At 33.1% G+C, this 27,052-nt stretch overlaps 1 protein-coding gene across 10 annotated transcripts in view; it reads right to left on the bottom strand.

The window, feature by feature from the left end:
* Positions 1-846: 846 nt before the first annotated feature.
* LOC148309635 (cytospin-A-like) overlaps positions 847-27,052 on the bottom strand; it is a 148,102-nt gene continuing 121,896 nt past the window's right edge. For 5 of the 10 annotated variants that reach the window (XM_088259620.1, XM_088259618.1, XM_088259625.1 and 2 more), the window contains 9 exons: positions 15,683-15,845; positions 13,482-15,206; positions 11,716-11,961; positions 10,891-11,063; positions 9,409-9,577; positions 8,114-8,311; positions 5,651-5,771; positions 4,145-4,298; positions 847-3,176 (listed from right to left, as the gene is read on the bottom strand). In XM_088259620.1, the coding sequence (XP_088115746.1) occupies positions 3,087-3,176; positions 4,145-4,298; positions 5,651-5,771; positions 8,114-8,311; positions 9,409-9,577; positions 10,891-11,063; positions 11,716-11,961; positions 13,482-15,206; positions 15,683-15,845 (3,039 nt within the window). In that variant the 3' untranslated portion in view covers positions 847-3,086. The remainder of the gene's footprint in view (positions 3,177-4,144; positions 4,299-5,650; positions 5,772-8,113; positions 8,312-9,408; positions 9,578-10,890; positions 11,064-11,715; positions 11,962-13,481; positions 15,207-15,682; positions 15,846-27,052) is intronic. The other 5 variants (XM_088259628.1, XM_088259627.1, XM_088259619.1 and 2 more) reach the window with 4 other exon arrangements.

The raw sequence follows: 27,052 nt of genomic DNA, 5'->3' as shown, positions 1-27,052 counted from the left end.
CTGAACTCTTTCTTAGCAGTTGGTACTACCAGGGCCATATGCGAATTTGGCAGGATATCAGTTTTTCTAGTGACACATTGCGAATTCCTTCACAAACATTGGTAATGTTTCATTTCTTCAAAGGTTTTTATTTCATATTGCGAAACAACACTTTGAATGTTAGTTTTAAATAAAATTTTACTAAATGGTCTATCCGACATAGAAGCACTAAGAGAGCTATTTGTCGTCTTCCACCGAACTAGTTTCAATATTTTGGTCAGTGCTAGTGACTTCTATAATTGACTCAGTGGACCACCTGCACTCACAAAATGTGCATAAAGGCATCATTCTTAAGTATGAATGCCTAAAATCTATCTCCGATGATAATTTTATCTCAGGAACACGTAGAATATGATGTATTCATGAAAATATTAAACATTAGGGTTTGATTTTTCAAGCCTAAGTGGAAGACGAAAACTGACAACGCATTTCACCTCTTTCTTAAATCCTTAGATACGAATTTAATGTGAAAATCAGTCGAACATTACATATAAAAATTTATACACACGAGGCTAAAATAATTAGGAATAAGCTCTCCTTAACAAAATAAGACACTGCAAAATCACTGAATATATATTTATATTTCTTTGGAATGAAGTATTGTCTTTTATTTTAGCAAAAATACGCTCCTTAAGTAATACATACACATAGTTTAATTATAACTCTATACAAATGTCGTCACTCAAAATCCAACACCACAAACTTACAAAAACTGGACTAAAAATGTCACTATTTTTAAACTTAATTTTATGCAAAATCAATGTTTTTTTTTTTCAAAATTATAATTGTTTAAATAGATTTTCTCTCAATTTTTTGTCCATCAAGTTACGACACTTGTGTACGCTTTTTTTTTTGTTGCTAAATTTAATTTTTACAAATAGTGAAATGATGAAACATTTGATTATCTCTTTGAATGATATGTTCCGGGTCGGATAAAAATAACAAATAATTTAATTTATCCCGTTTAAAAAAAAGCTGTCCATCACTATTACAAGCTGTTCCATTAATAAGCAACTGTACAATAATAATAATAAAAATTAAAATAAGGTGTAAAAAAAATTGGTGTTATGGTTTAAAGTAAGAAATATTAAAATTTTTACATTATTTTAAAAAACAAACATGGATCAAATAACGATTCAGTAACTTCAATTATTTCTTCCTTACACTATTCTTCAAATCAAATTCTCTAGAAAGTTGCGATACTGGACATCGAGTGACAATTGCTTAGTATATAACAAAGATTTTACACCAAACGATGCATAGGGCATTGCATTGGATCAATGCAGCCTTATCTCGATTATAGGGGGGGGGTCAGAAACAGAGGAACGCAAGCAACATTAAATGAGTTCTGAAAAAAAACTCGGCACGCATCCCCAAAACCAGAGACAACTGAATTTGATATGCGGTACATTCCGTAAGACCGGTGTGCCGCCACGTACACTGGCATGTAGTGGTAAACATCAAAATGATGTGTACCATAAGTGAATTTACTGTCTCAATTAACACAAGGCATTTCAATTGCGTTTCATCAGCCACCCGAAGTTGTGACGGTTTGTACCTTATTGGGGTTCCCAATCTTTTTCAGCCCGCGGCGCACTTACAAGTTTAGTATTTTGTCACGGCGCCCTACTTTAGTAAGCTATTTGGAAAAGACAATGTGACTATATATATATATATACACATATATTATCGTCAAAAGAAATAGGTAGGTACCTACAATAATAGTAGTTGGGTAAAAAGATGCTAGCTCTCAAAAAAGAAATTATTGCTTTATAGGTACCCGAGAATATTTGTGGTTTCGGATAATGATAGAGGATCGACTCACGGCGCCCCTCTTTACTTTCTACGGCGCACACTTTGGGAACCCCTGCCTTATATTGATTTTATAGGACAATATAAGGTACAAAGTGTCAGCCTCAAGCCAGGGGTCAACGAGACGCAATTGAAGTGCCTTATGTTGACCACCGGTGGCTGACACTGGCAGTCAATGTGCTGAGTGGAATATTGACCCGATTCAGAGACACAAATTTGCTATTAGCTTAATACTCTCCTTATCATTCATCCGTATGACTGATTTTATATGGCAATATTACAAAGTTACAAAGTGTCAACCTCCGGTGGCCTTAATTGAAATGAGTGTTATGTTACCATACCACAAAGTTAACAATGCTTTTAATATACAAAATATGCTTTTAGCTTCTTCCTTTCAATTTCAATTTCAAATAACCATCTGGGCTGGTTGAATGATGACTAAATTAAGCAAAATCTGTATTTGCTGATTCATATAACCTGTCTATACCTTTGTTTCTTTTAATGCCATTATTGTCATATAAGTCCCTCTACATCGAACCTCTTCCTTGTAACTGACGACTAACATGGTCAAATTTTTAAACATGTGGATGCAGCACGGTTGATTTAATTTCTTACCATTACTACAGAAAATTACCTGTTTTTTTTTATCGATATGTAATTATTGAAAGCGACAATTATAATCCTCTCAATATTATTAATATTTAAAGCATTTACATTGTGGTTAGTCATTTTTACTTTTTTTGTGTTTTACAAAAATTTAATATTAGTAAATAACCACTCACCGAGATTTTTATGTCTACCGGTTTCGAGACGTACCCGTCTCTTCGTCAGGACAATCACTAATCACCAAAAATCACATGTGTTAAACATTGTATGTAGTTTTAGGTGTGTAAATGGTCCTATGGCGGTGAAGGGTGGTATTGTTTGCATGCTGTGGTAGTGATTGTCCTGACGAAGAGACGGGTACGTCTCGAAACCGGTAGACATAAAAATCTCGGTGAGTGGTTATATACTAATATTATTAACATTTTTGTAAAAAAAAAAAAAAAAGTAATTATACTGCTTTTAGCCGGCAATAAATTGAACATCAAATGTATTATAAATAATGATATTTACGCGAGATGAAAATATCCAGATAAAGTGAGATAACTCATGCGACTATGCTTTGCAATACTCGCTCGATGCATGTGACTGGTTTCTGTCGGGAATAGCATAATTTGAGACATGACGATTGATTATGTTTCAAAGTGTTTATAGATGGCCGTGACATAGGCCATGACTTGCTGCCAGTCGGGTCTCTCTAGTTGTATCATATCTTGAATATTCTGTGAACAAAATACAAAAAGCTATTTTAGAATACATACAAATCAACCAACATTTATGTACCAATATATTAAAAGAGTGTGAACATATTATAGATAGTAGCACTTATACATTCTATGCTTAATGAACATTCAGATGTTTAATCTATGTAAATAAGAATGTAAACATTGGTTCTTTCGAAATCTTAAATCATCTAAAATTATTCACTGATTGCTTTGAAATTTTCGCTCAACCTTCCGTTTGAATACGCAAGTGTTTTTATATACCCGCGACAAGTGAAAACATGCTTTTAAAACATGTTTTTACCGCAATGGCAGCGCTGCCACGGAGCCATCTGTTGAACTTAACGCAACACTAAACATTCCTCATGATGGAGAGGTGTTTTAAGAAATTTAAAATATTTTAGCAGGTGTCAAGAAACCTGCTAAAATAATGTGTAACCCACAAAATTTGTGTGAAATTAAACATCTCATTTTCTTCTTTTCTGTTCAACCATAGTGAGCAAAAACAGCTAATAATAAATAAATGTGTTTGGTGATTTGAGCTATGGGCTATAAAAAGGTCACTTTAGCGTTTGTTGGTTATCAAATGGCTACGATTGGAAATTTTCAATAATATTAACACGTTGACTGCCACGGTAATTTTCAGAATTCCGGTCTAAAAAGCCAATTTCATTGAATCATATTTTACTATTGAAAACTCTAATTATAGTACATAATTCTATTCTCTGTTCATTTATTGATAAATTTTATGTTCATGTAAGCCAGCATTGATTTTTGTTCTCGTCCCATGGGCCATCTATTCATATTAGCACTGATATTCTAGGAATTTTATTGTATCTGCACGAATATGGCAAGTGAACACAGTACGAGATAACTCGTAGTCGGGTCCTAGCAAAGAACGCAATCTAAAAATTACTCGTAGTTGGCAGTCAACGTGTTGAGTTGTATTAAGAAACGTAGTATGTTACCAGCGTGGTGGGGATGCCAACACTCTCGGCTGCAGCGAAGGCAGTCGAGAAGTTGTGCTTCTTGTCGGAGGGGGGCAGGGAGTCGTACGGGATGCGGGAGGGTAGGTATGTATGCAGCAACGCGCACAGGGCCAAGCCGTCGTTCCACGAAGAGCTGTATACAAAATAATGACAATTTTATAACTTGTTTCCGTGAAAAAATGACTTAACTCATGCAAAAACCGTCACACAGAATTCATTTATTTATTGATTCAAAATTACAATAATGTGGATAAAAAGGCATAAAAAAAGTTTTTGACACCATCGTAAAATAAAACAAGAAGAGCCTGCCAAGCTACTAGCCATAGACAAGCTAATAGCGAAAAGATATTTTCAATAGCAGCATCAAAAGTAAACTCAACATTTTTTTAAAAAAATAGTAACTAACGGCTGCAGCCAATTTGTACAAAATATATTACATAGTATAAATATAAATAAAAAATATAAAAACCCTTATCCGCACCAAATGGTGCATAGGGCACTGCTTCATATAAACGCAGTGTTATCTTGATTGTTTACACATGAAGGAAAGGTAATCAGCCCTCCACTTCAGGTACCAGTCCAGGGTAATATTAAATAAATATTACAGTGAAAAAATCACTTATATTTATTTTACCCCCCCTGGGAATCGAACCCAGGACCTCCAGAATGGTAGGCGAGCGTGCTGACCATTACACTACGGAGGCGGACAAATATGCGGTGGTTTAAATATACAGTGTAACTTATATTAGTTATACTGTATATTTAAACTATGTAATGCTATAGTAATACCTATTCTAACTATATAGTTAGAATAGGCATTACTTTTTTATTAAGATATCGTGGGTCAACTGTCTAAAAAAGGTTAACTCTAAAATCCCTGTTATTTAAAGCTTTTAGCCTGAATAAAATACCCGCTATTAAACTTAAAGTTTAATTTACTTTTAAAACCACATAAATATGACATTTCAAACTACTCGGTGTATTTTTCCAGTTTATAGAACGTTGAAAACTTTATAATACTGCATATTAAGTCAAAATTGCATATTTTCCAGTTAACGTTTTTTGCCAGTACACCCACGATATTATATTTCGCTCACTCCTTTCAACAACGTCATTTTTCAAAAATCGACAATTTTCAGTTGTGCATGTTTTCGGAATGCCCAGAAAATGTACTATATCCCAGAAAAAGCGGCATATTTTTAAAATAATATTTACCCGCTAATATTTACAGGGAAGAAAGTTTTGTTTTTGCATTTTGAAGAAAAGGTATTGTTTTATAATTTTTTTAAACATTTTTCAAATGGAGAAAAAACCTTCAGGTTTTACCTAAAAAGATCTGTTGCATTGTAAAAAGTTCAATAAGTGGCTTGATATTTATTTTTAATACTTTTTAATATATTCTTAAACTTTAAAAACTATCTTTTAAAAGAAGTTTTTTGATATATGACGTTGTTGAAAGGAGTGAGCGATTTGTGCTATTCTTACCTGAAGTTGGTGATGTCGATATTCCTGTAGCCGACAGTTTTGTTCTGGCACCACTTGAGCAGAGCGTTCCTCTTGGAGCCTCCATTCTTCACCAGTCCATTGAGGGGATCCTTCCGCTCACCTATTCATAATATTCCACATGTCAAACCAAAGTCTTTAAATATTTTCTTATTAATAAAAAGGAAATAAAAAGAAAGGTAAAATATTAGATATTTCAAAGAGAAAATTATGAGGGAACAAAAACGACCAATAAAATTGGTAAAAAATAAAAACAAAAAACAATCGGTACATTTCGGTACATCAATTTCATTCGCTGTATTTTTATATTAGCAACAAAAAAACGTATACATTATTTTCAAAACATCAACGATTATTAGTTTGTATTTGCCGAAAATGATTGTTTTGTTATACAATTTGTCAATATTAACTATTTTTAGAGATTTGGTAAGCCCAAGGGAAACATAAATAAATAATTTCATATTTTTATTTTATCATTCTTTTTATTTACTATTGCTGCCCGTTTTTCAATTATTTATTAACTCTTTAAGTCCCAGGAAGTATTAGTAAGGCCAGTAGGCCATAAAATTTTAAGAAGAGTAAAACGTAATAAAATTATATTTTTTGGAATATGTATTTCAAGGATATTTTGAAGACTTACCAAATATGCACACTGTGTGGTGTTAAATATATATGTATGTACATATCGCTCACTCCTTTCAAGAACGTCATAAATCAAAAATTGACAATTTTGAGTTGTGCATGTTTTCGGAATGCCCAGAAAATGTAGTATATCCCAGCAAAAGCGGCATATTTTTAACTTAGTATTTACCAGCTACAGGGCAGAAAATGTTGTTTTTGCATTTTGAAGAAAATGTATTGTTTAATTCTTTTTTTAAATGTATTAAATATTTTTCAAATGGAGAAAAAACCTCCAGGTTTTACCTAAAAAGATCTGTTGTACAGTAAAAAGTTCAATAAGTGGCTTGATATTTATTTTTAATACATTGTGTTATATTTTTAAACTTTAAAAACGTTCTCCTGAAAAATCAAGTTTTTTGATTTATGACGTTCTTGAAAGGAGTGAGCGATATGTGTTCCATATTTTAAATTATTAAAATTAGTGCTGACGTACGCACAAAGATGAACACGTTACACACTTAATTTATTTATTTAAGTAATTAATATTAAATAATACAAACGGTATTATTTTTAGTTATCTACAGACTTAAATTAGTTATTCAAAGCATTATGGAATAAAATATGATCAAAACAACACAAAATATGAATAATTTACATGTAATACTATAAGGAAATACTTCAGGAAAGGCGATTGGATTGGTTAGTTTATGGTTCAAAGGATCAAAGTGCCGAAATAGGAAATTCAAAGAATTCACCATACTAGTGCCTCTGTGTGAGAAAACCAGTGAATATTCAACTTCTACAGGAAGAATATTGTGCGTCGGTGTAAACTGCTTGTGAATGAGAGATGTCCAGGCTTGCAGAAAGTTATGGCATTTATATACATGAAAAAAAATTGAGTTTGCAACTGCAGATATATTACATCGATCCACTAAGATTTTGTCAACCTATTCTCAATTGAAGTATACAGAAGGTTAAAAAAATAAAAGGGTCATATTACAGAGAAGTACCATTTACAGAAAAAATATTATGATTAAACTTTTGAGTAAACATCTTCTATGTTGAGGGTTTTGAGTTGAGATTTTTTTTTTACAGTTTTTTAAAGTTTACATTTGTGGATATTGTTGTTTGATATTGATCCCTGAATAAGAAAGTACATATTAATAAAGAAATGGCACCTACATTGAAAGAGCTAATAGAGAAATGGTACTTATATAAGAAATATTTCATGTAGAAATGGCATTTCTATAAGAAATAGCTAATGGAGAAACGGCACTTAAATAAGAAATAGCTAATGGAGAAACGGCACTTATATAAGAAAGAACTAATGGAGAAATGGTACTTACATAAGAAAGATTTCATGTAGAAATGGCACATATATAAGAAATGGCACTTATATAAGAAATAGCTAATGGAGAAATGGCACTTATATAAGAAAGAGCTAATGGAGAAATGGTACTTATATAAGAAAGTGCTAATGGAGAAATGGCACTTATATAAGAAAGAGCTAATGGAGAAATGGTACTTACTTAAGAAAGTGCTAATGGAGAAATGGCACTTATATAAGAAATAGCTAATGGAGAAACGGCACTTATATAAGAAATAGCTAATGGAGAAACGGCACTTATATAAGAAAGAACTAATGGAGAAATGGCACCTGAATAAGAAAGAGACAATAAAGCGATGGTTATGTGAGATAGGTCATAGATACTAAAGTGAAGGCAATCATAGAAGTTAATATAGAAATGGAACTACAGAGGAAATATTGAGGATTAACAAAAAGACGGCATCTAAGTTCAACATCTTAAAAGAACTTGGACTAACTAAGGTCTCCGTAGCTGTTTCTCCGCACAAACGTCTCCATGGCCTTGTTATTCTGCAGCAGCGAGTGCACACTGGACGTCTGATCGTCCGTTAGGTTCGTGGCGGCGGACATTTTGTTTGCGGCGGCCGCCAACGTCGTCATCGTGCCACACTTCCCGCCGCCAAGCAGCCCGCTGCCAAACTCTGATTTCGGTTGGTCTTTACCGGGGAGAGGAAGGAAATCAAGGACCGTTAAGTGGATATAGTCATGGGAGGTTAGGCACAAATGCATACACATAAGTAAGGTTAGGTTAGGTCATAAATAAATAACGCATATATTAATTTATATAATAAATCAAGCGAGATGGAATAAGCGACATCATAAAATTAAAATTAAATGTGTAAATACATTTTTTTCCAAATTAAGGTTAGGTTAGGTTAGGGTAAAAAAGATATGAGAGTAAAATAAGATTCATATATGCGGAAAAGTGTATAAAATAATATTAGGTAGAGGCAAGCGGATTTAATTTGAAGGGATAGGACATGCGATGTGGGAAGAAAAAAAAAACAAAATTAAAATATATATTTAAATATGGCATTCTATAAGATTACATCAATTTGGTTAAGGGCATATTTTATCAATACAAAATGAGTAAATCATCTTTTTTCACATTTTGTTTCAGTTCATATCGGAAAATATAAAAAATTGGCTACTTTTTCAAAACAAATATTTATTTTTCCCTTTTTGTAAATTCAATTTATAAAACAAAATGTTTCAAAAAAATATATATATTGGCTACCTTGGTTTTGAATTTTCTTAGAAAGTTTTTCTATATTAGGCAAATATGTGGTTAATTGGAGTCAAACACAGGAATCGAGATTTGTATCGTAATGAAAAAAATATATATGTATTTATTTTTTTTTAAATATCATATCGTGGCAAAAACGTTAACTCTAAAATCCCTGTTATTTAAAGCTTTTAGACTGAATAAAATACCCACTATCAAATTTTAAGTTGAATTTACTTGTAAAACCACATAAATATGATATTTCAAACTACATACTATGTGTATTTTGCCAGTTTATAGATTGTTGAAAACTTATAATATGTGTCAGTAAGTCAAAATTGTATATTTTCGAGTTTTTTGCTTTTTGACGCTTTTTGCCAGTATTTTGCACAATATTTTCTTGGTGGGTAATTCAAAATGTCGTGGATAATTCAAAATTACCGATGGGTAGTAGGTTACCGACAATGCAGTGGCATTACATAAATCCTATACTAGGATAGGTGAAATGATTCATGTAAGAATACTTACCGTTTGTGATGATAATTCCTCTGCTGTTCCTCCCGGTGGAGGGAGGTTTGCCCACGGGGGAAGTTCCATTGTAGCCGTTGGTTGACCCGTTGCTGGAGCTGGTGTTCAAGGAACTCTGGAGTTGGGGAAGAGTCTCGCGCAGGGGACTCTTGGCTTGCATGCTGCCAAACTAGACAAGAAAAAAGGATATCATTTTAACATGGTGGGGCGGGACCATTCATTAAATCGTTATATTATTATTCTTCTTCTTCTTTTAGGACTAGGTCCTGTCATTCTCCGGTCCGCTCCTAGGAGGTGGAAGACCAGCTATCCTTCCATTGTTTAAGTTGGTCTTCCTGGGGGTCTGATCCCGCTTATGCTGCTGTCCGCTGCTATCCTCACCACTCGATCCGAACTCGCTCTTCCCACGTGATTTCTCAAGAAACGTTTTCTTTCTCTTCCCCATCGCACAACATCTTCGACATTGCAGATTTTTCTTATTTCTGAGTTTCTAACTCTGTCGCGAAGTGTTAGGCCTGCAATGGGTATTAGGGTCTTCATTTCCGATGTCCTAAGAAGGGTTTTTGCTATCACGGTGTCGGCTCTTGTTTCCGTGGCGTATGTCAAGATCGGTCTTACGCAGGTTTTATAGATCCTCACCGTACTCTCTATATTATTACATTATAAATAAAACACTCGTTTTATACCACTCGAGTATTACATTGTTATGACTAGTTTTGGAAAGAATGTGTGTATGGAGTGTGTTGCTGTATGGCTGTGAGAAAACTAAGAAAAGGCTATTCAGCGCATTCGCGTTCGAGATGTGGACCTTAAGAAGAATGCTAGTGATATCCTGAAGAGAACACATCTCGAACCACGAGGTACTATGAATAATCGAAGAACGAAGGCACCTACTCTCGACTATTTCGAAGAGACGCACAACGTATAAATGCTTTAGTTTATATTCCAAAACTAGTCGTAACAATAAACATAATACTCAAGTGGTAAAAAACAAGCCTTTTATTCATAATTTGTAGAATATCATCACAAACAAGTGTTAGTTTATTATTATGTACTATCATTAAACCGCCTCCGTGGTGTAATGGTCAGCGTGTTTAGCTACCGTGCTGGAGGTCCCGGGTTCGATTCCCAGGGGGGGTGAAAATAAATATTTGTGATTTTACACTGTAATATTTATTTAATATTACCCTGGAGCGCAAGAGTGATCACCTTGCCTTCATGTAAGTAATGATCAAGATAACATTGTGTCAATTTGGTGCAGTGCCCTATGCACCATTGGGTGTGGATAAGGGTTATAAGTAATAAGTAATAATCATTAATAATTTGTAAATTTATTAAATTATATTTTTTTAAATCACTATTGAAAAAAAAGGATTTTTTACCATGCATAAAAAAATATTTCAAATTCAATATTAGCTAGCACTGAACCTCCTTGCGGGCCGAAATGTAATAACGGATAAACGGAATATTGAGAGAACTCACCTGCGGCATGTTCTGGTTGGGCTCCATGGGGGGCGGCGTCTCGGCATTGACCAGACTGCTCAGGCTGGAGGTGGAAGAGGTCAGGGAGCCGGCCTTGGCCTGCTTGGCCGCATTCTCTATACTCTCAATAAGGGACTTCACACTCAGTCTCGAATCCTGCCGACTGACGCCTCCTGGCAAAGGACAAAACAATATCAGATAACAAGTCGCTCACTCCTTTCAAGAACGTCATAAATCAAAAAACTTAATTTTTCAGGGGAACGTTTTTAAAGTTTAAAAATATATCACAATGTATTAAAAATATATATCAAGCCATTTATTGAACTTTTTACTGTGTAACAGATCTTTTTAGGTAAAACCTGAAAGTTTTTTCACCATTTGAAAAATATTTAGTATATTTAAAAAAATTATTAAACAATACCTTTTCTTCAAAATGCAAAAACAACACTTTCTGCTCTGTAGTGGGTAAATATTAAGTTAAAAATATGCCTCTTTTGCTGGGATATACATAGTACATTTTCTGGGCATTCCGAAAACATGCATGTTGAAGTGAAAATTGACGTTTTTTTTATTTATGACGTTCTTGAAAGGAGTGAGCGATATAACAAACTTCAACCACAGATGTCGCCTACTGTCATATTCCATAATTTGACAAAATGCAAAAAAAAGTACACACATACGTGTGTACTTTACTTTACTCGGAACTAACTTTTTGAAGAAAAAAGTACGTCTGTAGTCTGTAAAATATGGTGTGTAAAAAAATCCACGAAAACAAGTTACTTCTACTATTGACTGTTGTACAGTACTGCCTGGTAGAGACGGTACCTTTGTTATTTCTCCTCTGCGCGTTCTGCGCTGACGCCATGAGGTCCTGCAGCGAGGCGCTGGAGAGCAGCGGGGGCGGGGAGGGGGAGGGCGGGGGCGGGTTGCTGCTGGCGCCGACGCTGCTGCTGCTGGCGCTGGTGGCGATACTGGTGGGGGGCGTGGGCGTCGGGGAGGGGGGCGCCACGGGCGACTGCGACTGGCTACTGCCGTCCTCGCTGCCCGCCGACTGGACGGCCGGCACCGCTGCTGCGGGCACAATGCAAATTTAACACATTGCTCTATTATTTATTGATTCGGCATTAACTTTGTGGAACGACAAGTTGAGTATTTAAAAAAAAATTTAACTCTTGTATAACACGGCTGTCTAAACTCAAAACACAGTAAGGGTACATTTTTTTGTAGTACGTTTTTTTTTGCATTTTTGGACTGAGTAGATTCTACTTCTATGCAAAAAAAAAACGTACTTAAAAAAATATGTCCCTTACTGTGTTTTAAGTTTGGACAGCCGAACACTTATTGAGTTTTATTTCATTACACACATAGCTTCGAAAACTGCAGTTGTTTTCGAAACTAGTTGAGTGTAATGAAATAAAACTCAACAAGTGGTTTTATAAGTGTTTTTTTTTTTAATTAACACATTTCATTAATCGATTTGGCAGTCACTTTGTGGTAAAATTTATCCATTTTTTATTTAAGTTTTACTTGGTAAATACCACTGTTTCTTAAAATCTATTGTGATACGTGTTTCGATGCATTTAGCATCATTTTCAAACACCAAACAAAAATTTAAAATTAGCACATTGTTTGCGGGAAAAGCTCAAAAGCATCTTTTACATACTGTTGGCAGAGAGCGGGAGACGCTTATAAGCGTTCCATTTGCTTACTTTTGGTAGAGCGTGAGAGACGCCAAAAAAACGTAACAAATCTTAATACAAATTAAACAAATTTTTACAACTGGGACTGTAATGTCCCTCTGCAGAGATTTTCTAGGGCTACAAAAGGCTCTAGGAGAATATAACCAAAAAAATTAAAATCTGTGATAAAATAAAATATTACGACAGTAATAATCTTTTAGATGTTTTTATTTTACATATTTAATACTTCCTGTGTCTACACATAAAAACAAACAATAAAAAAGATGTTATCAGGACTGCTATAGATGGTGAAATATTAGAAAAACAATACAAAGATATTATTGGATTAGTTGGAAAACAAACACAAAATAAAAATAATGAATCGGATGATGGTGATTCTGAAAAATAACATGATAAAATGGTTTAAATTAGTAGCGAAATTCTAATTTGAATGTTTAATTAAAATTTTGTAATGATGATCAGTTTCAGTATCAACTATTTACTATATGTATTTATAAAATGATGATTAAGATGGGACAGACAATCTATTATGCAAATCACAAAGCTGAAAATGGATAACTCAACATTATATACAAAATGCATAAATAAAAAGAAAAGGCATAAAGTCTTCATTTAACAAGTAACCCATATGCATCGCAGAACCAGTGCGAAAAAGGACCGGTAACAGCTTGTCATCTCTATGACAGTGTTTCAAAATAAAAATCGTTTTTAGCGAGGGTTCTGCGATGAAGGTTAAACCTTGGATATTACCAGTCAGACTTAGTTACTATGCCCGGTTGAAAACCAAAACGCACAAACAAAAAACAAATCCCCCAAAAAACACGAATGCAGGACGGCACATTTGGACTTGTTCACATTACCAAAGCCATTTTCCAGAATCTCAAAACTTACAATTCTGCAAGAATGTTTTTTCCCTTGAAGTTTGAACGGTCTCAATGTTGAATCGTCCTTCCGTCACATTTTTAGCATCGTCCGATTTATTCACATCCTTGGATGATATATCTTCGCTTCGTTTACTGCCCAAAGGTAAACTCATAATCCTTTTTACCCCGACACCGGACTCTTTTATATCGGGTGTTTTGAATATCGACCTGTACTGTGTATTGTCGTCCAAATCAATATCGGGCAAATCGAAGGATAGATGTTTAGTTTTCGCATTAGGAGACCTGGAAAACTTCAAAATAGACTTCCGAAACTGGACATCGGAGATGTTTACTTCGGCTTTAGGAATCGGATCGCCATTTGTGTCACCATCTTTTGTTTCTTTGTATATATCCTCGACTTCTCTTCGTATCGTTTTGACATCGTTTTCCAATTTGTCGAGGTCTTTAGACACTTTCGATAGATCACCGAGATCTTTTCTGGAATCCTTGGATATCGTTTCCTTAAAATTTGAAGAGGATTTAATCAAATCAGGAATTGTGCCACCCGAGTCATATATAACCGACGAATAATAAAGCATTTGTTTTGTATCCTTCTTAGGTGACACGGGACTGGTTAGGGATTCCGGTTTAGCGGGGATAGCGGGTTTGTCTTCACTCCTGAACGAAAGCCGAGGGGCTGAAATCTTTCTAGAAATAGGAAATGGTATTTTGCTAGTAGCTTTTGATGATGCTTCATTTTCCACCGAAGGAGTTCTCTCCAATCGTCTGATTGGAGACTTCAAAGCTACTTCGTCTAGCCCTGCATCTATATTTGAGATGGGGAGAGGTATCGGTAAGGTTGTGGGCCTAATAATGGATTTACCGGGTTCTTCTATTTTGGCCACACTTTGGCGCTGAATATTTGGATTTCCTTCAATTTTTGTATCAGGTTTGACGCTGAAGGTTTTTCCATCGACTTGACTAGAATTCTTCGAAGAGAGTCCATCTTCTTCGATAGTGTGGAGTTCCGATTCATTACTGTAATTTCTGAATTCTGAGCCTCCATTTGGATCTTTATCACGCATCCAAGGAGTCGAGTGCAAATAGTTGGCAGAGTCAAGCTGATTATCACTCCAGGCAGTGGGCAGAATCTTTTTATAAGACGGCGATTTTGTTAAATTCTCGGTGCTAAAAGACTTGGGTTTGTCCCGAAAATAATCCGCTGACCGGCGGGCAAAAATGGTTCTTCCTCTTTTGATAGGAGACGCTCGTAAAGAGGAATAAATATCGACATCCGAACCGCGATCATTTCCATCACGTAAATGTATCATTTCAGTGTTAAATATCTCTTTGAAACTGTTGTTATTTAAGTGATCGGGGAAAAGATGGTCACTGTTGTCATCTGACGATGTTTGTTCTTCATCGTAAATTTCATGATTTTTTGCATGATTTTTTAAAAATCGGCGATGTATTTTGAGTGAGTCATAATTTGTAAGGTCATCGTCCGTCGTGTCGACTGAGATGACTTTGGGAACATTCTCGGCGATCCTGTTGTATGAAGGGAGAGACGACGCTCTGGTCAGATACTTGTTTTTGATATCGGAGAAAACGTCTCTAGAACTATTGGTAGACACCAGGGAATCGCAAGAGCTAGAGAGGTGCTGGTTATGCTCCGGAGAAGGGTTCCGAGAATCGATATCGCTGACATCATCTTGGCTTCTGCTGTTTTGCACAGAATCAACTGATGCACCACCTACATTTGTGCAAAAATGTTAAGAAAACAAATGAATTTTAACAATATACATCTGACAGTAGACAGGTCAATAAATAGATTTATTCTTGATTTTGCTCATGTATTATTACTAACTATTTTTATTAAAATAATATATTTTAAAACTCATAAAACAACTATGTTAGGAATCACTATATATCTCATTACAACTTAATTATCTGCTGTTCACCAAATATTAGAATTTTTTTAGTAGAGTACTTAGAAACCCCTCAACAATATATTTCAGTTACAACAAGATGTAGCGCTTTTGAAAAAGGTTATTTTGTAAGTGTAATGGAAAATTGATTTGAATAAAGAATAGCACTTCGAAAACGTCTTTTGAAAATTAGCCATTTTTCAATGATGCCCTTTTGGGTGAAAAAAAAAATACCGGTTGTACCGCTTTATAAGAGGTGGTGTCCAAGGTACCGGTATGCTTGTAACACTGCACGAGTTACCTTTGAGTTGCTCCACCTGCGACTCGAGAGACCGCACCTTCTCCCGCTGCAGTTTGTTCTCGAGAACCAGCTTCTCCAGCTCCCTCTGGGCCTCGGTCTTGAAGTCGTTGGCAACGCGGACCGTCATCAACAGGTCAGACTGGAACTGCATCCACTCTGCGGTCTGTTGAGACAAAAAGACTCATTTAAAATCATCGGGTTATAATAAAACTGCAACGGAGGTATAACATAATGCAAACTATGCCATGTTCTCTCCGATTCTGCGGCTTCACATGTTAGCCAATGCTTTTGAAAGTATAGATTTATTTAATATATTGTTATCCTCCCTGAAATCTGTACTTTCTCAGCATTTCTTATCCATGTTATAATGGATAAATTTAAACGTTGTGTTTCACTCTCTCTTACTGCTCGCCGATAGTGTTTGAAGGAGACATGTATTTACTAGTGCTTACTACTTGTTATTTTATTTTTTTTAATTATGATTTTATGTTATAAGATTATTTGTTACAAGACTTTTTGTTTCTCTATTAGTGTATTCATTAGTGTATTTTTTTTTTTTGTATTAGATACTGTATATATGTATTACTTTAAAGGCTTCAGCCGTTCCATAAATAAATAAATAAAAATAAATAAATAACATGGTGGTATAACAGTTTTTTTTCAATATTTATAAGCTGGCTTAGAAATGTCTAATACAGTAAAATCTCAATATAACGAACCTCTATTTAACAGACTTAGGATATAACAGAAAAAAAATCTGGTAAAAAATAAAGAAAAATAAAAACGTCTTAAACAGTAAAATCTCAATATAATGTGCCTCTATTTGACGGACTTCGGATATAGCGGACATAAAATCCGGTCAAATGTAAAAAAAAATAAAAAAACCTGTTAATATTATATATGCTTAAATTCAAGTTGTATTGTATTGTTAAAAAAAACACATGAAAATCAATTTTGTGACAGTTGTTTTGCCTAATTATGTCATTATTAGTCATTGATTTGAAAATGCCATAACTGGGTGTAACAACTGTCACAAGATTTTTATGTGTTTTTTTTAGCAATAAAATACAACTTAGTAGACTCAAACAATCAGTATTCGATTTTAACATTTAATTTATAAATTAAAATGGAATCCTACAAATAAAATGCCAAATATATAAATACTAATAATTGTGATAATAAAACCCGTTGAATGCATAACTCATTGTTAAACAATACCTCCAAATCAACGCACAAATATCATCAAACTTAATCACAAATGATGCATTTGACACAGATAAAACCAACACAATTTATGTATACGCTATGCCTACATAATCAACTGTCCTCTGGAACATCAAAACAATAACTGGACATTGAAAATTAGTCACTAAATGATCTCTCTCAGTTACCAATTTCCCTCACGCACACACTCTCCGGTGTGACACACTATCACACTCGATATTGAGTATGAGAATACATACACGTACACACACGCGCGCGCTATCAGCTGTGCGTGTGTAAACAAATGATATATGGATTCAATGTAAATAATATGTATGTGAGTGTTGGTGTATTAAACTACACCATAAAGTATTGATAAATATAAATATATGGTAATGTTATACCTTATTGAGTGTGCATTTAAAATAAATAAATCTTGTTGCAGTGCCGAATTCGGTATTTAAAATGGCCCACTTTATTTAAAAATTTATTAGTAATAATTCATTCGCCTTTTCTTGTAAGTATTCTTTTTTTTATGACACCCAATCGCACCGAATTTTACATGTAGTACTGCATCAAATTGATGTAATTTTAACTTGATTATTAATCTCATGAAGACAAGGTGATCAGTCCTACTTCTAGCCCCTTTCTGTATTCAATGGTGCATACAGCACCACATCAGATCAACTCCGTATTAACTTAATCATTGCAAGAATTAACAATAAATATGGGAGTCGAACACTGCAATATATTGTTCCGAACATTTTTAATTTGTTGCCGACGGATGTTAGAGGTCAAAATAAAATATGAAACAAAGGCAAAATAAGGAAATGATCAAGTTAATTTTATGAAAATTGTAAAATGTATATTTTCTTAATTTTTCTCTCTTTTTTGTGTGTATATTAGATAAAATGGTTAAAAACAATAAAAATGTATTCGAAAAGAACTCCACCGACAAGACGCACAAGGTGGCTTGGTGGGTCTCTGCAATATATATTTTTTAAATATGTTAAAAATAGTGATTTAAATAAATGTATACAATTTATGTTAATATTATATAATAATATAAAACCCTTTTCCGCACCCCAATGGTGCATAGGGCACTGCGTCATATAAACACAGTGTTATCTTGATCGTTTTACACATGAAGGAAAGGTGATCAGCCCTCCGCTTCAGGTACCAGTCTAGGGTAATATTAAATAAATATTACAGTGAAAAAATTACCTATATTTATTTTACCCCCCTTGGGAATCGAACCCGGGACCTCCAAAACGGTAGCCAAGCGAGCTGACCATTACTCTACGGAGGCGGACACAATAATTAATATTAAAAAATAAAAACTAGATCATAAATCCTGGACTCCAGATTTTAATAATATGGAAATAGAATATTGGATATAAATTATAAACATAATTAATTGGTCGCATTCATATAATTAACAATCAAGTCAATATTATATCTATCTGATGCCCTATGCACCATTGGATGGGGAGAATAAGACTATGGTTTAAATTTATAAGAAAAATCACCAAAATTTTAATTTGTATGTATTACATCGAAATTGTAGTTTAAAGTGTGTTATTTTATTTGTTTCATTTAAACCACACTAAATATTTACTATAATTTTAGTCAACATTTAGTAATCACATTTATTTGTACTGTCACGTCAATAAAAAATATTTTGTTAAAAAAAAAGTTAATGAAAAAAAAAGTTAATACATTATAATATTTTTATTTGTACAATAATACAAATAAATAATCATCACCAAATCGCAAATCTTATGATTAAAAAATTTAGCAAGTTTGGCAGAAAATTTACACAATTTTAAAACAATTAAAATGAAAATGCCAATTTTCAAAAAAGATTAGTTAAGGTTTTGAAATTTCCAATTCAGCTCTGAGAACCATGGGAGGTCAAGTCGGTTGTTGAGTCATGTTTTGGCACATTTTAGTGAATGGGAATTTGGTGAATCACAGGTGGGTGCTGTAATAGTCCACAAAGTATGAACACTGACTTTATACCAGGGGGACATGCCATTTTAACACATTCACTGCCGTTCAGAAAATGCTTTTTGTTTTACAAAAATTAGACTTTATTTTCAAATTTCTCATATAAATTTATACCATTTTTATCCGTTTTTATGTTTGTCCGGCTTCATAGTTTAGTGGTTAGCGCGCTTGCATACTGGATGTTCCAGGTTGATTTCAAGAGGGGTTAAAATAAAATATATCGGGTAGTGGTCCTATGGTTAAGTTTCTCATATCCTGAGTCTGAGTTTCTGGGTTCGAACCCACTGAACCACAATTTGATAGCTATTTTTGTAATGAGCCGCTAAGACTCAAGAAAATAGTATGAAGAGGTCAATGTTTTGCAACGCCTGAAAAAATGGTTAGTACATTCAAATCATATGTTTTGGAGGAACATATTTTCCATATATCATTTGGAGGAGAATATTTTGAAAAACAATAAAGCTTTTTTTTATAATAAATATTTGTTTTTATTTGTCTATCTCAAAACTTTAGTAGCAACCTACATAGTTGGCTTTTATGCTAAAAATATTATTCATTCATTCTAGCCCTTATCCGCACCCAATGGTGCATAGGACACTTCATCATGTTGACACAGTGTTATCTCGATTGTTACTTACACGAAGGCAAGGTTATCACTTCTGCGTCCTGGGTAATATTAAATAAATATTAGAGTGTAAAATCACTATTATTCATTTTCACCCCCCCCCTGGGAATCGAACCCGGGACCTCCAGCACGGTAGCTAAAGACGCTAACCATTACACCACGGAGGCGGAAAAATATTATGCGAGTGTGAAATGAAACCGTGCAGTATATGATTAAAAGTACACAAATAAACTAAAATTTATAGAAATTACGTACGTTGTTGTCAATTATAAATAATTACGAAAACCAAGCAGGTCCCTCGCTAAGTTGTTGAGTCATTGAGCCGAATATAAACATCATGCAGAGTCACCAAATTGGAGATGTCATATTTTGCTATGAATATTTTAAAAACTTATAATCATATATTGTACTCATTTCTAAACTGGTTATATCCGTGAGGCATACAAGCGATGGTAATTTAATGTATGCAAATCATATTAATGAGTTATCGATGATTTATTGTGAGCGTAACCTACGACAAAGAGGAGACGTGGACTAGAATACAAATTGGCAGATTTTTTTGCATTTTCATACCGTTTACAATACCAAATTAAACTAGCTGTTGTTTATAAATACTGACCATAGTTTAATTTAATTACAGCGAAGTGTCCTTGAGGTAGATAGTATCTAATGAAAACGACGCTATTTACTCGTAAATTATCCAAAAATAAAACTTTACTATTCAATAGCTAGTAAAAATATCAGATTGGATATAATATTATTTTTAAGGGCTGTCCAAAAATATTAAAAAAAAAACAAAGGTATACAGATAAAAATAAATAAACCTAAGGTGAATTTATAAAATACTATTTATAAGGGCTGTCCAAAGATATATTTTTTTCAAACAAAGGTTATACAGGTAAAAATAAATAAACCTAAGGTGAATTTATAAAACATTATTTGTAAGGGCTGTCCAAAGATATTTTTTTTTTAAACTAAGGTTATACAGATAAAAATAAATAAACCTAAGGTGAATTTATAAAACATTATTTATAAGGGCTGTCCAAAGATATATTTTTTTTAAACTAAGGTTATACAGATAAAAATAAATAAACCTAAGGTGAATTTATAAAACATTATTTATAAGTCACTTAGAATTGTATAGCTACATAAGGACCGTAGTCCATTTGATCTTCACATTCGTTTGATAATGCCCTAACAAGGCGAAACAATTGTCACAATATAATTTTTTATGTGTTTTTGTTAATAAAATACAACTTAGTAGACTCAAAAAATCTGTGTTTGATTTAAAATTAACACATAAATTATTTATAAGGGCTGTCCAAAGATATTTTTTTTAAAACTAAAGTTATACAGATAATAATAAATAAACCTAAAGGTGGAGACTGACCGGAGCATTTCGTAATAACGTAACACGTTACGATGCAAACATTCAGGCAGTCAGTACACCGAGCCGAGCGCTCCATCCATAGTTTCGGATGCTCGGTGATACTTGCCGCGAGCGATGTTACGACAAAATGATCCGGTCAGTCTCCACCATAAGGTGGTTTTATAAAATATTATTTATAAGGGCTGTTCAAAGATGTTTTTTTTTTAAACTAAGGTTATACAGATAATAATAAATAAACCTGAGGTGATTTAAGGTTATATACCCATCACGTCAACAACTAAGTATGTGAAGATTAACGATTTGGCAGAATTCAGTTTATTCTTACGACTTTTTCTACGTCAAATACTTAGTCTAATTATGTGGCAACCAAATATTAGTTAACAAAATTATTTACAACATTTTGAATGTGTCCAAATACTTATTCACAAATCTAGATTATCTCCACTTATAAGTTTTTTTTTGCTTTCTTAACATAAATTAAGAAGAATATGGAAGTCGGGGCATTTACGGGGCTAGCGACCGTCATAGGCTTGGTTTAGTGATCACTTTACACATGTAATCACTTAACCAAGCTTATGACAATCTTGAGCCCAGTAAATGCCCAAACTTCCATATACTTCTTCATCTACGTTGAGATGTCAAAAAAATAATTTAACAAAATTATAGTCAGTTGACAAAAATTTTGTTACCACATTATAAAACCTGAAGCTATATATATATTTTTCATCATGTAATAATATAAATACTAAAAAATAAGCTACAATACTATACCATACAAAAAAAAAATAATAAAACAGTGTTATCCAAATTAAGGAAATTTGTGGCCAAATATTACACCACATCCTATTTGGTTGCACCACCCGTGTGAACATCCTATGATATCACTCTACATGTACATATTTACATGCGAAAGGTGGTGTTTGGACATACATTCACCACACACACATACACACACAGTCTGTCTCCGTAATTAAGTTCTTACAAAATTTATTCCAAATGGATCAATATAATTTGAATAATAAGGAAAACCTAAATTAATTACAGGAAGTTCCATGCTTAGAAAGCTTGGTATTAATCATTTAAAACATTTGTCATAGATTTTTTTTTGAGATCACAACATAGACAAAGGAGAAAATGGAGGTATGGGTATTTAAAGGGCTCATGACCCATCATAAGGTAGCGATCACTTTATAACATTCACAATTCTACCCATGATTGACAACCAAATACCCACATAGATGCCCTCCCAGCAATGAGAAGTTCCTGATTGGCCCCCACTAGATTATCCCTGCTGTTCCCAACACAGATTCGAATAAAACATCTTTATTTAGTTAGAAGAATCAAAAATCCACTTATTGATCTACAAACCTTGCACATAATAAGCAAGGTAACTAATAAATGCAATTCCCACCTTAAAAAACACTCAGATGCTGCCAACATATCACACATGAAATGACATGTGAATTATATGATACATATCACTCACTCCTTTCAACAACGTGATATTATATATCAAAAAACAAGATTTTTCATGAGATCGTTTTTAAAGTTTAATAATATAATGAAATGTATTAAAAATAAATATCAAGCCACTTATTGAACTTTTTACTGTGCAACAGATCTTTTTAGGTAAAACCTGAAGGTTCTTTCTCCATTTGAAAAATACTTAGTATATTTAAAAAAAAATTAAACAATACCCTTTCTTCAAAATGCAAAAACAACACTTTCTGCCCTATAGCAGGTAAATATTAAGTTAAAAATATGCCACTTTTGCTGGGATATATAGTACATTTTCAGGGCATTCCGAAAACATGCACAACTGAAAAATGACAATTTTTGATGTATGACATTGTTGAAAGGAGTGGGCGATATGTGTTTCATTAGCTATTTAGTTTAAGTATGTTTGTTTTATTCATGTCTTCATTAGTTATTTTGTTTGTTTTTTCTGCTTTTGTATTAATGAAACACATATTTTCATTTTTAGGTGATTCGGATAGTATTCAAGGACGATCAAATGCTAATCATATTGATTTAAATAGAAATTACCCAGACCAGTTTGAAAAATCTAAGGTATAAAATTATATCAATATGCACATATCTTTTAATGGAGCCTTTAAGAGCTGGGAAAACTTTAAGTCATTGAAGCCCTGTAGCGGGTAAATGTTAAGTTAAAAATATACCACTTTTTCTGGCATTATAGTACATTTTCCGGGCATTCCGAAAACATGCACAACTAAAAATTGACAATTTTTGATATATGACATTGTTGAAAGGAGTGAGCGATGTCTGTTCACGCCCGATTATTTTAAAGAATGTAAATTGGATATTTTTTTGCTTTTAGAATTTGTATAGAAATAATATTTTTATATATGGCTTCTTTCGTGCCCAAATATTTTGTTTTGATAAATACTGGATTAGCTCTAAAGCGAATATATTGAGAACGGAGTAAGCGATACTTAGTTTTTTTTTCAAAAATTTAGGTAGGTTGTTTAACAGGCTGAAAAGATAAAGCTGCAGGGTTGATAAATATTCTTGGTGTGCTAATTATGAATCAAAAGTTGATTTATGGTTATGGCATCAGAGATTTGCAGGGATGCTAAGCCATGTTATATCATCCATGTTGAGATGTAAAAAATTCTAAAATCAAAATCTCGTTAGAAGATCTTCAAAACGATAACAATCCTCAAATGGATACTTGACCTTTTTCAAATATAAATGAAGCGGGCCCCGGGTGTAGGATACAGAGTAGGAACATCAAATTGGTTTCTGCGATGATGTCATAGTAAAAAATATTAATTTAAATGCCCTCCCAATATGTGCAGGTGATTGCCTCCCACGATCGCCTGATATGGCCCACGGAACCTACGCAATGTGCTCAAATACCTCGCTGACCATTTAAATATTTTTACAAAGGTTTTCAATCACAGTGTTAGGCAACACTGCATCAATTGTTGTCTTTTTCAGTTTTTTCACCAGAGGGATAACAAAAAAAGTATAAAAATCCACCATTTTTAAGGCCTTACTCGCAAACAGTAAGCGATCGACTGCGTGAGATGTCTCCACGCCCAAATCTTTTTTATGAATGTGAATTGGATTTTTTTTAAGACAAATATTTAAAAAAAAAAATTATACTTTTTAAACTAATTTCAATAAAAAACCGTATATTTATTACAAAGAAAAACTTTTTTTTCAATAAAAAACGGTGTTTTAAGAAGAAAAAAAAACAATTACGATAAAGGTTATATTGGTTTTGGTAATTACCATGTGACATTTGAATTAAAAATGGATAGATATTACCACATAGTGACTGCCAAATCAATTTATATATTTTTTCCTATATCTAATTTTGTTAAATTATTTTTTAATGCAGTAGTAAAACATAAATTTCTATTTTTTTTTATTCAATATGAAATTTTGTTAAACTTTGTTATACTTTTCTTAATTCTATCAGAGCTTTTATCTATCAAAATATATCTTTTAACTGGTAAAAAAAATATTAAATTAATAAGAAATAAGTATGTAACTATCTAACTAACTAACTAACCATCACGCCGCTTACCGCAGGGGTAGGCAGAGAAAATAGAACGCCACACCACTATGTCTTTGCAAACATTCTTCGCCTCTTCCACGTTCATGCATCTCCTCATAAATAAGTATATCTAGTATTTTAATTTGACTTGTCTAATAGCATAAGCTTAAATAAATCAAAACAATGGAGTTCTATCAAGAATTATCCACATAAAATAATTTTTACATGATTATCGATTACAAACTGAATTTAAAAAAAAGTTTTATATTTATTTTTAATGTACTTTTATTAAATAAAGACTATTTTATTAAATAAAAACAATATCAATATCAACAAGATTTGAAACTTATGAAGTTCCTATGCATTTAGAGTACAAGTAAAAATAGTATGTTACTGCCATCTAGCAGTGAGTTTATGAAAACATATCCCAGACACACCTGTTTTTGCTAACCAATGTTATTGTAACACGTTAGAAATAATATACATATCGCTCACTCCTTTCAACAACGTCATATATCAAAAAACTTGATTTTTCAGATCGTTTTTAAATTTTAAAAATATAATACAATGTATTAAAAATAAATATCCAGCCACTTATTGAACTTTTACCGTGCAACAGATCTTTTTAAGCAAAACCGGGCTGTTTTTTCTCCATTTGAAAATATTTAGTATATATAAAAAAATACTTAAACAATACCTTTTCATCAAAATGCAAAAACAACACTTTCTGCCCTGTAGCGGGTAAATATTAAGTTTAAAATATGCCGCTTTTGCTAGGGGATATAGTACATTTCTTGGGCATTCCGAAAACATGCACAACCTAAAATTGACAATTTTTGATATATGACGTTGTTGAAAGGAGTGAGCGATATAGACTCACCAAGTACATAAACCCGTTCATTTACAACATATTACTACCCAAAACCATACATGTAATTACAGTTAAACCTCAATTTAAATTTATTCAAGAGATTGAGAATTTAATTTATTCGAGAACAGATGTTAAATACAGATTTAAATATTTATTATTAAAATGTCGTGTAAAAAAATATTGTTGCTCAGGATTCTATTATGATCTGTCAGTTTATACCTTTTGGAGTTTTTATTTTTCTATGAATTCTTTTCAGCTGTATACATTTTGTCTGCTTTTAATTTTTTTTTCAATTTCATTGTTTTATTTAAAACATTTAAATGAAGTGAAACATGGAGTTGGCAAAAAAAGATGAAAGTAGACTGAATGCAGTCGAAATGCGATCTCTCAGAAGAATGTGCGACAAAATGATATATGATAGATGTTCGAATAGTGAAATAAGGAAGTAATGCAAGGCTGAGACAAGCACTATCGATAAAATTAAGAAAGGTGTGTTGAATGAGTGAGGAAAGAATGGTAAAACAAATTTATGAGGCGAATGTAATTGGGAAAAGGAGCAGAGGAAGACCGAGAAAAACTTGGCACGATCAGGTATGCCAAATACTTGAAAGTGGTCAGGTAGGAGTCGAAACAATCGGCGGGTATGTATGAGGAATGCATGAACGTGGAAGAGGCGAAGAATGTTTGCAAAGACAGAATACTCTCTGCCTTCCCCTGCGGAAACGGCGTGATGGTTAGTTAGTTAGGTTTTTTTTTACTTTTTTATATTTTTATCCCTGTTTCAATCATCTCTAGACATGAAAAACTAAATATGTATACTGTATTTTAGTAAAATAATTAAATACAAGAACAGGTATTTACTATAACTAGTGAGGATAGACTCTTTGCACTCTAATTTCTGAGACTTACTATTACTATTGGATTGTACTTATATGATTCTGGTTTAATTATATTGGAAAATCAAAACCCATGTATTAAAAATATGGCCTGTCTCCGTTGTGTAATGGTGAGCACGCTAGGCTACCGTACTGCAGGTCCCGGGTTCGATTCCCAGGGGGGGAGGGTCAAATAAATATTATTATAAGTGATTTTTTCACTATAATATTTGTTGAATATTATCTGAAGTAGAGTGTTCACGATCAAGATAACTTATTTATTGATTTGGCGTTTAATTTGTAGAACTCCATTCTAATTTATGTGTTAATTTTTAAATCAAACACTGAGTTTTTGAGTCTACTAAGTTGTATTTTATTAACAAAAACACATGAAAAATTAATGTTTTGACAATTGTTTCGCCTAGTAATGGCATTTATTTGTTTGAAAATGCCATAACTAGGAGAAACAATTGTCAAAATATTAGTTTTTTATGTATTTTTGTTACTAAGTCTACTAAGTTGTATTTTATTAAAAATACAACTTAGTAGACTCAAAAATCTGTGTTTGATTAAAAAATTAATACATAGATCAAGATAACACTGAGTTTATATGATGGAGTGCCCTATGCACCATCGGGTGCGGATAAGGGTTTGAATGAATGAATGATAATTCATTCATATGATAGCTTTATTTTCTTGGCACCATAGTGGTAGTAGTATGGCAAACCACGCATGCCGCCTCTATGGCGACACTCCAGTGTATAGGGTTTTTTTTTACATTTAATGGCGTTGCATATAAAATATATTGCTTTTGCTAATGTCAACTTATTTAATAATATTACTTAATTATAAAATATGATAAGACTT

The sequence above is a fragment of the Brachycentrus maculatus genome, unplaced genomic scaffold, assembly GCF_059751285.1.
Source record: "Brachycentrus maculatus isolate JH-2025_06_01 unplaced genomic scaffold, ASM5975128v1 h1tg000119l, whole genome shotgun sequence".
NCBI classification, from domain to species: Eukaryota; Metazoa; Arthropoda; class Insecta; order Trichoptera; family Brachycentridae; genus Brachycentrus; species Brachycentrus maculatus.
This window is presented reverse-complemented; position numbering and strand designations above follow the sequence as displayed.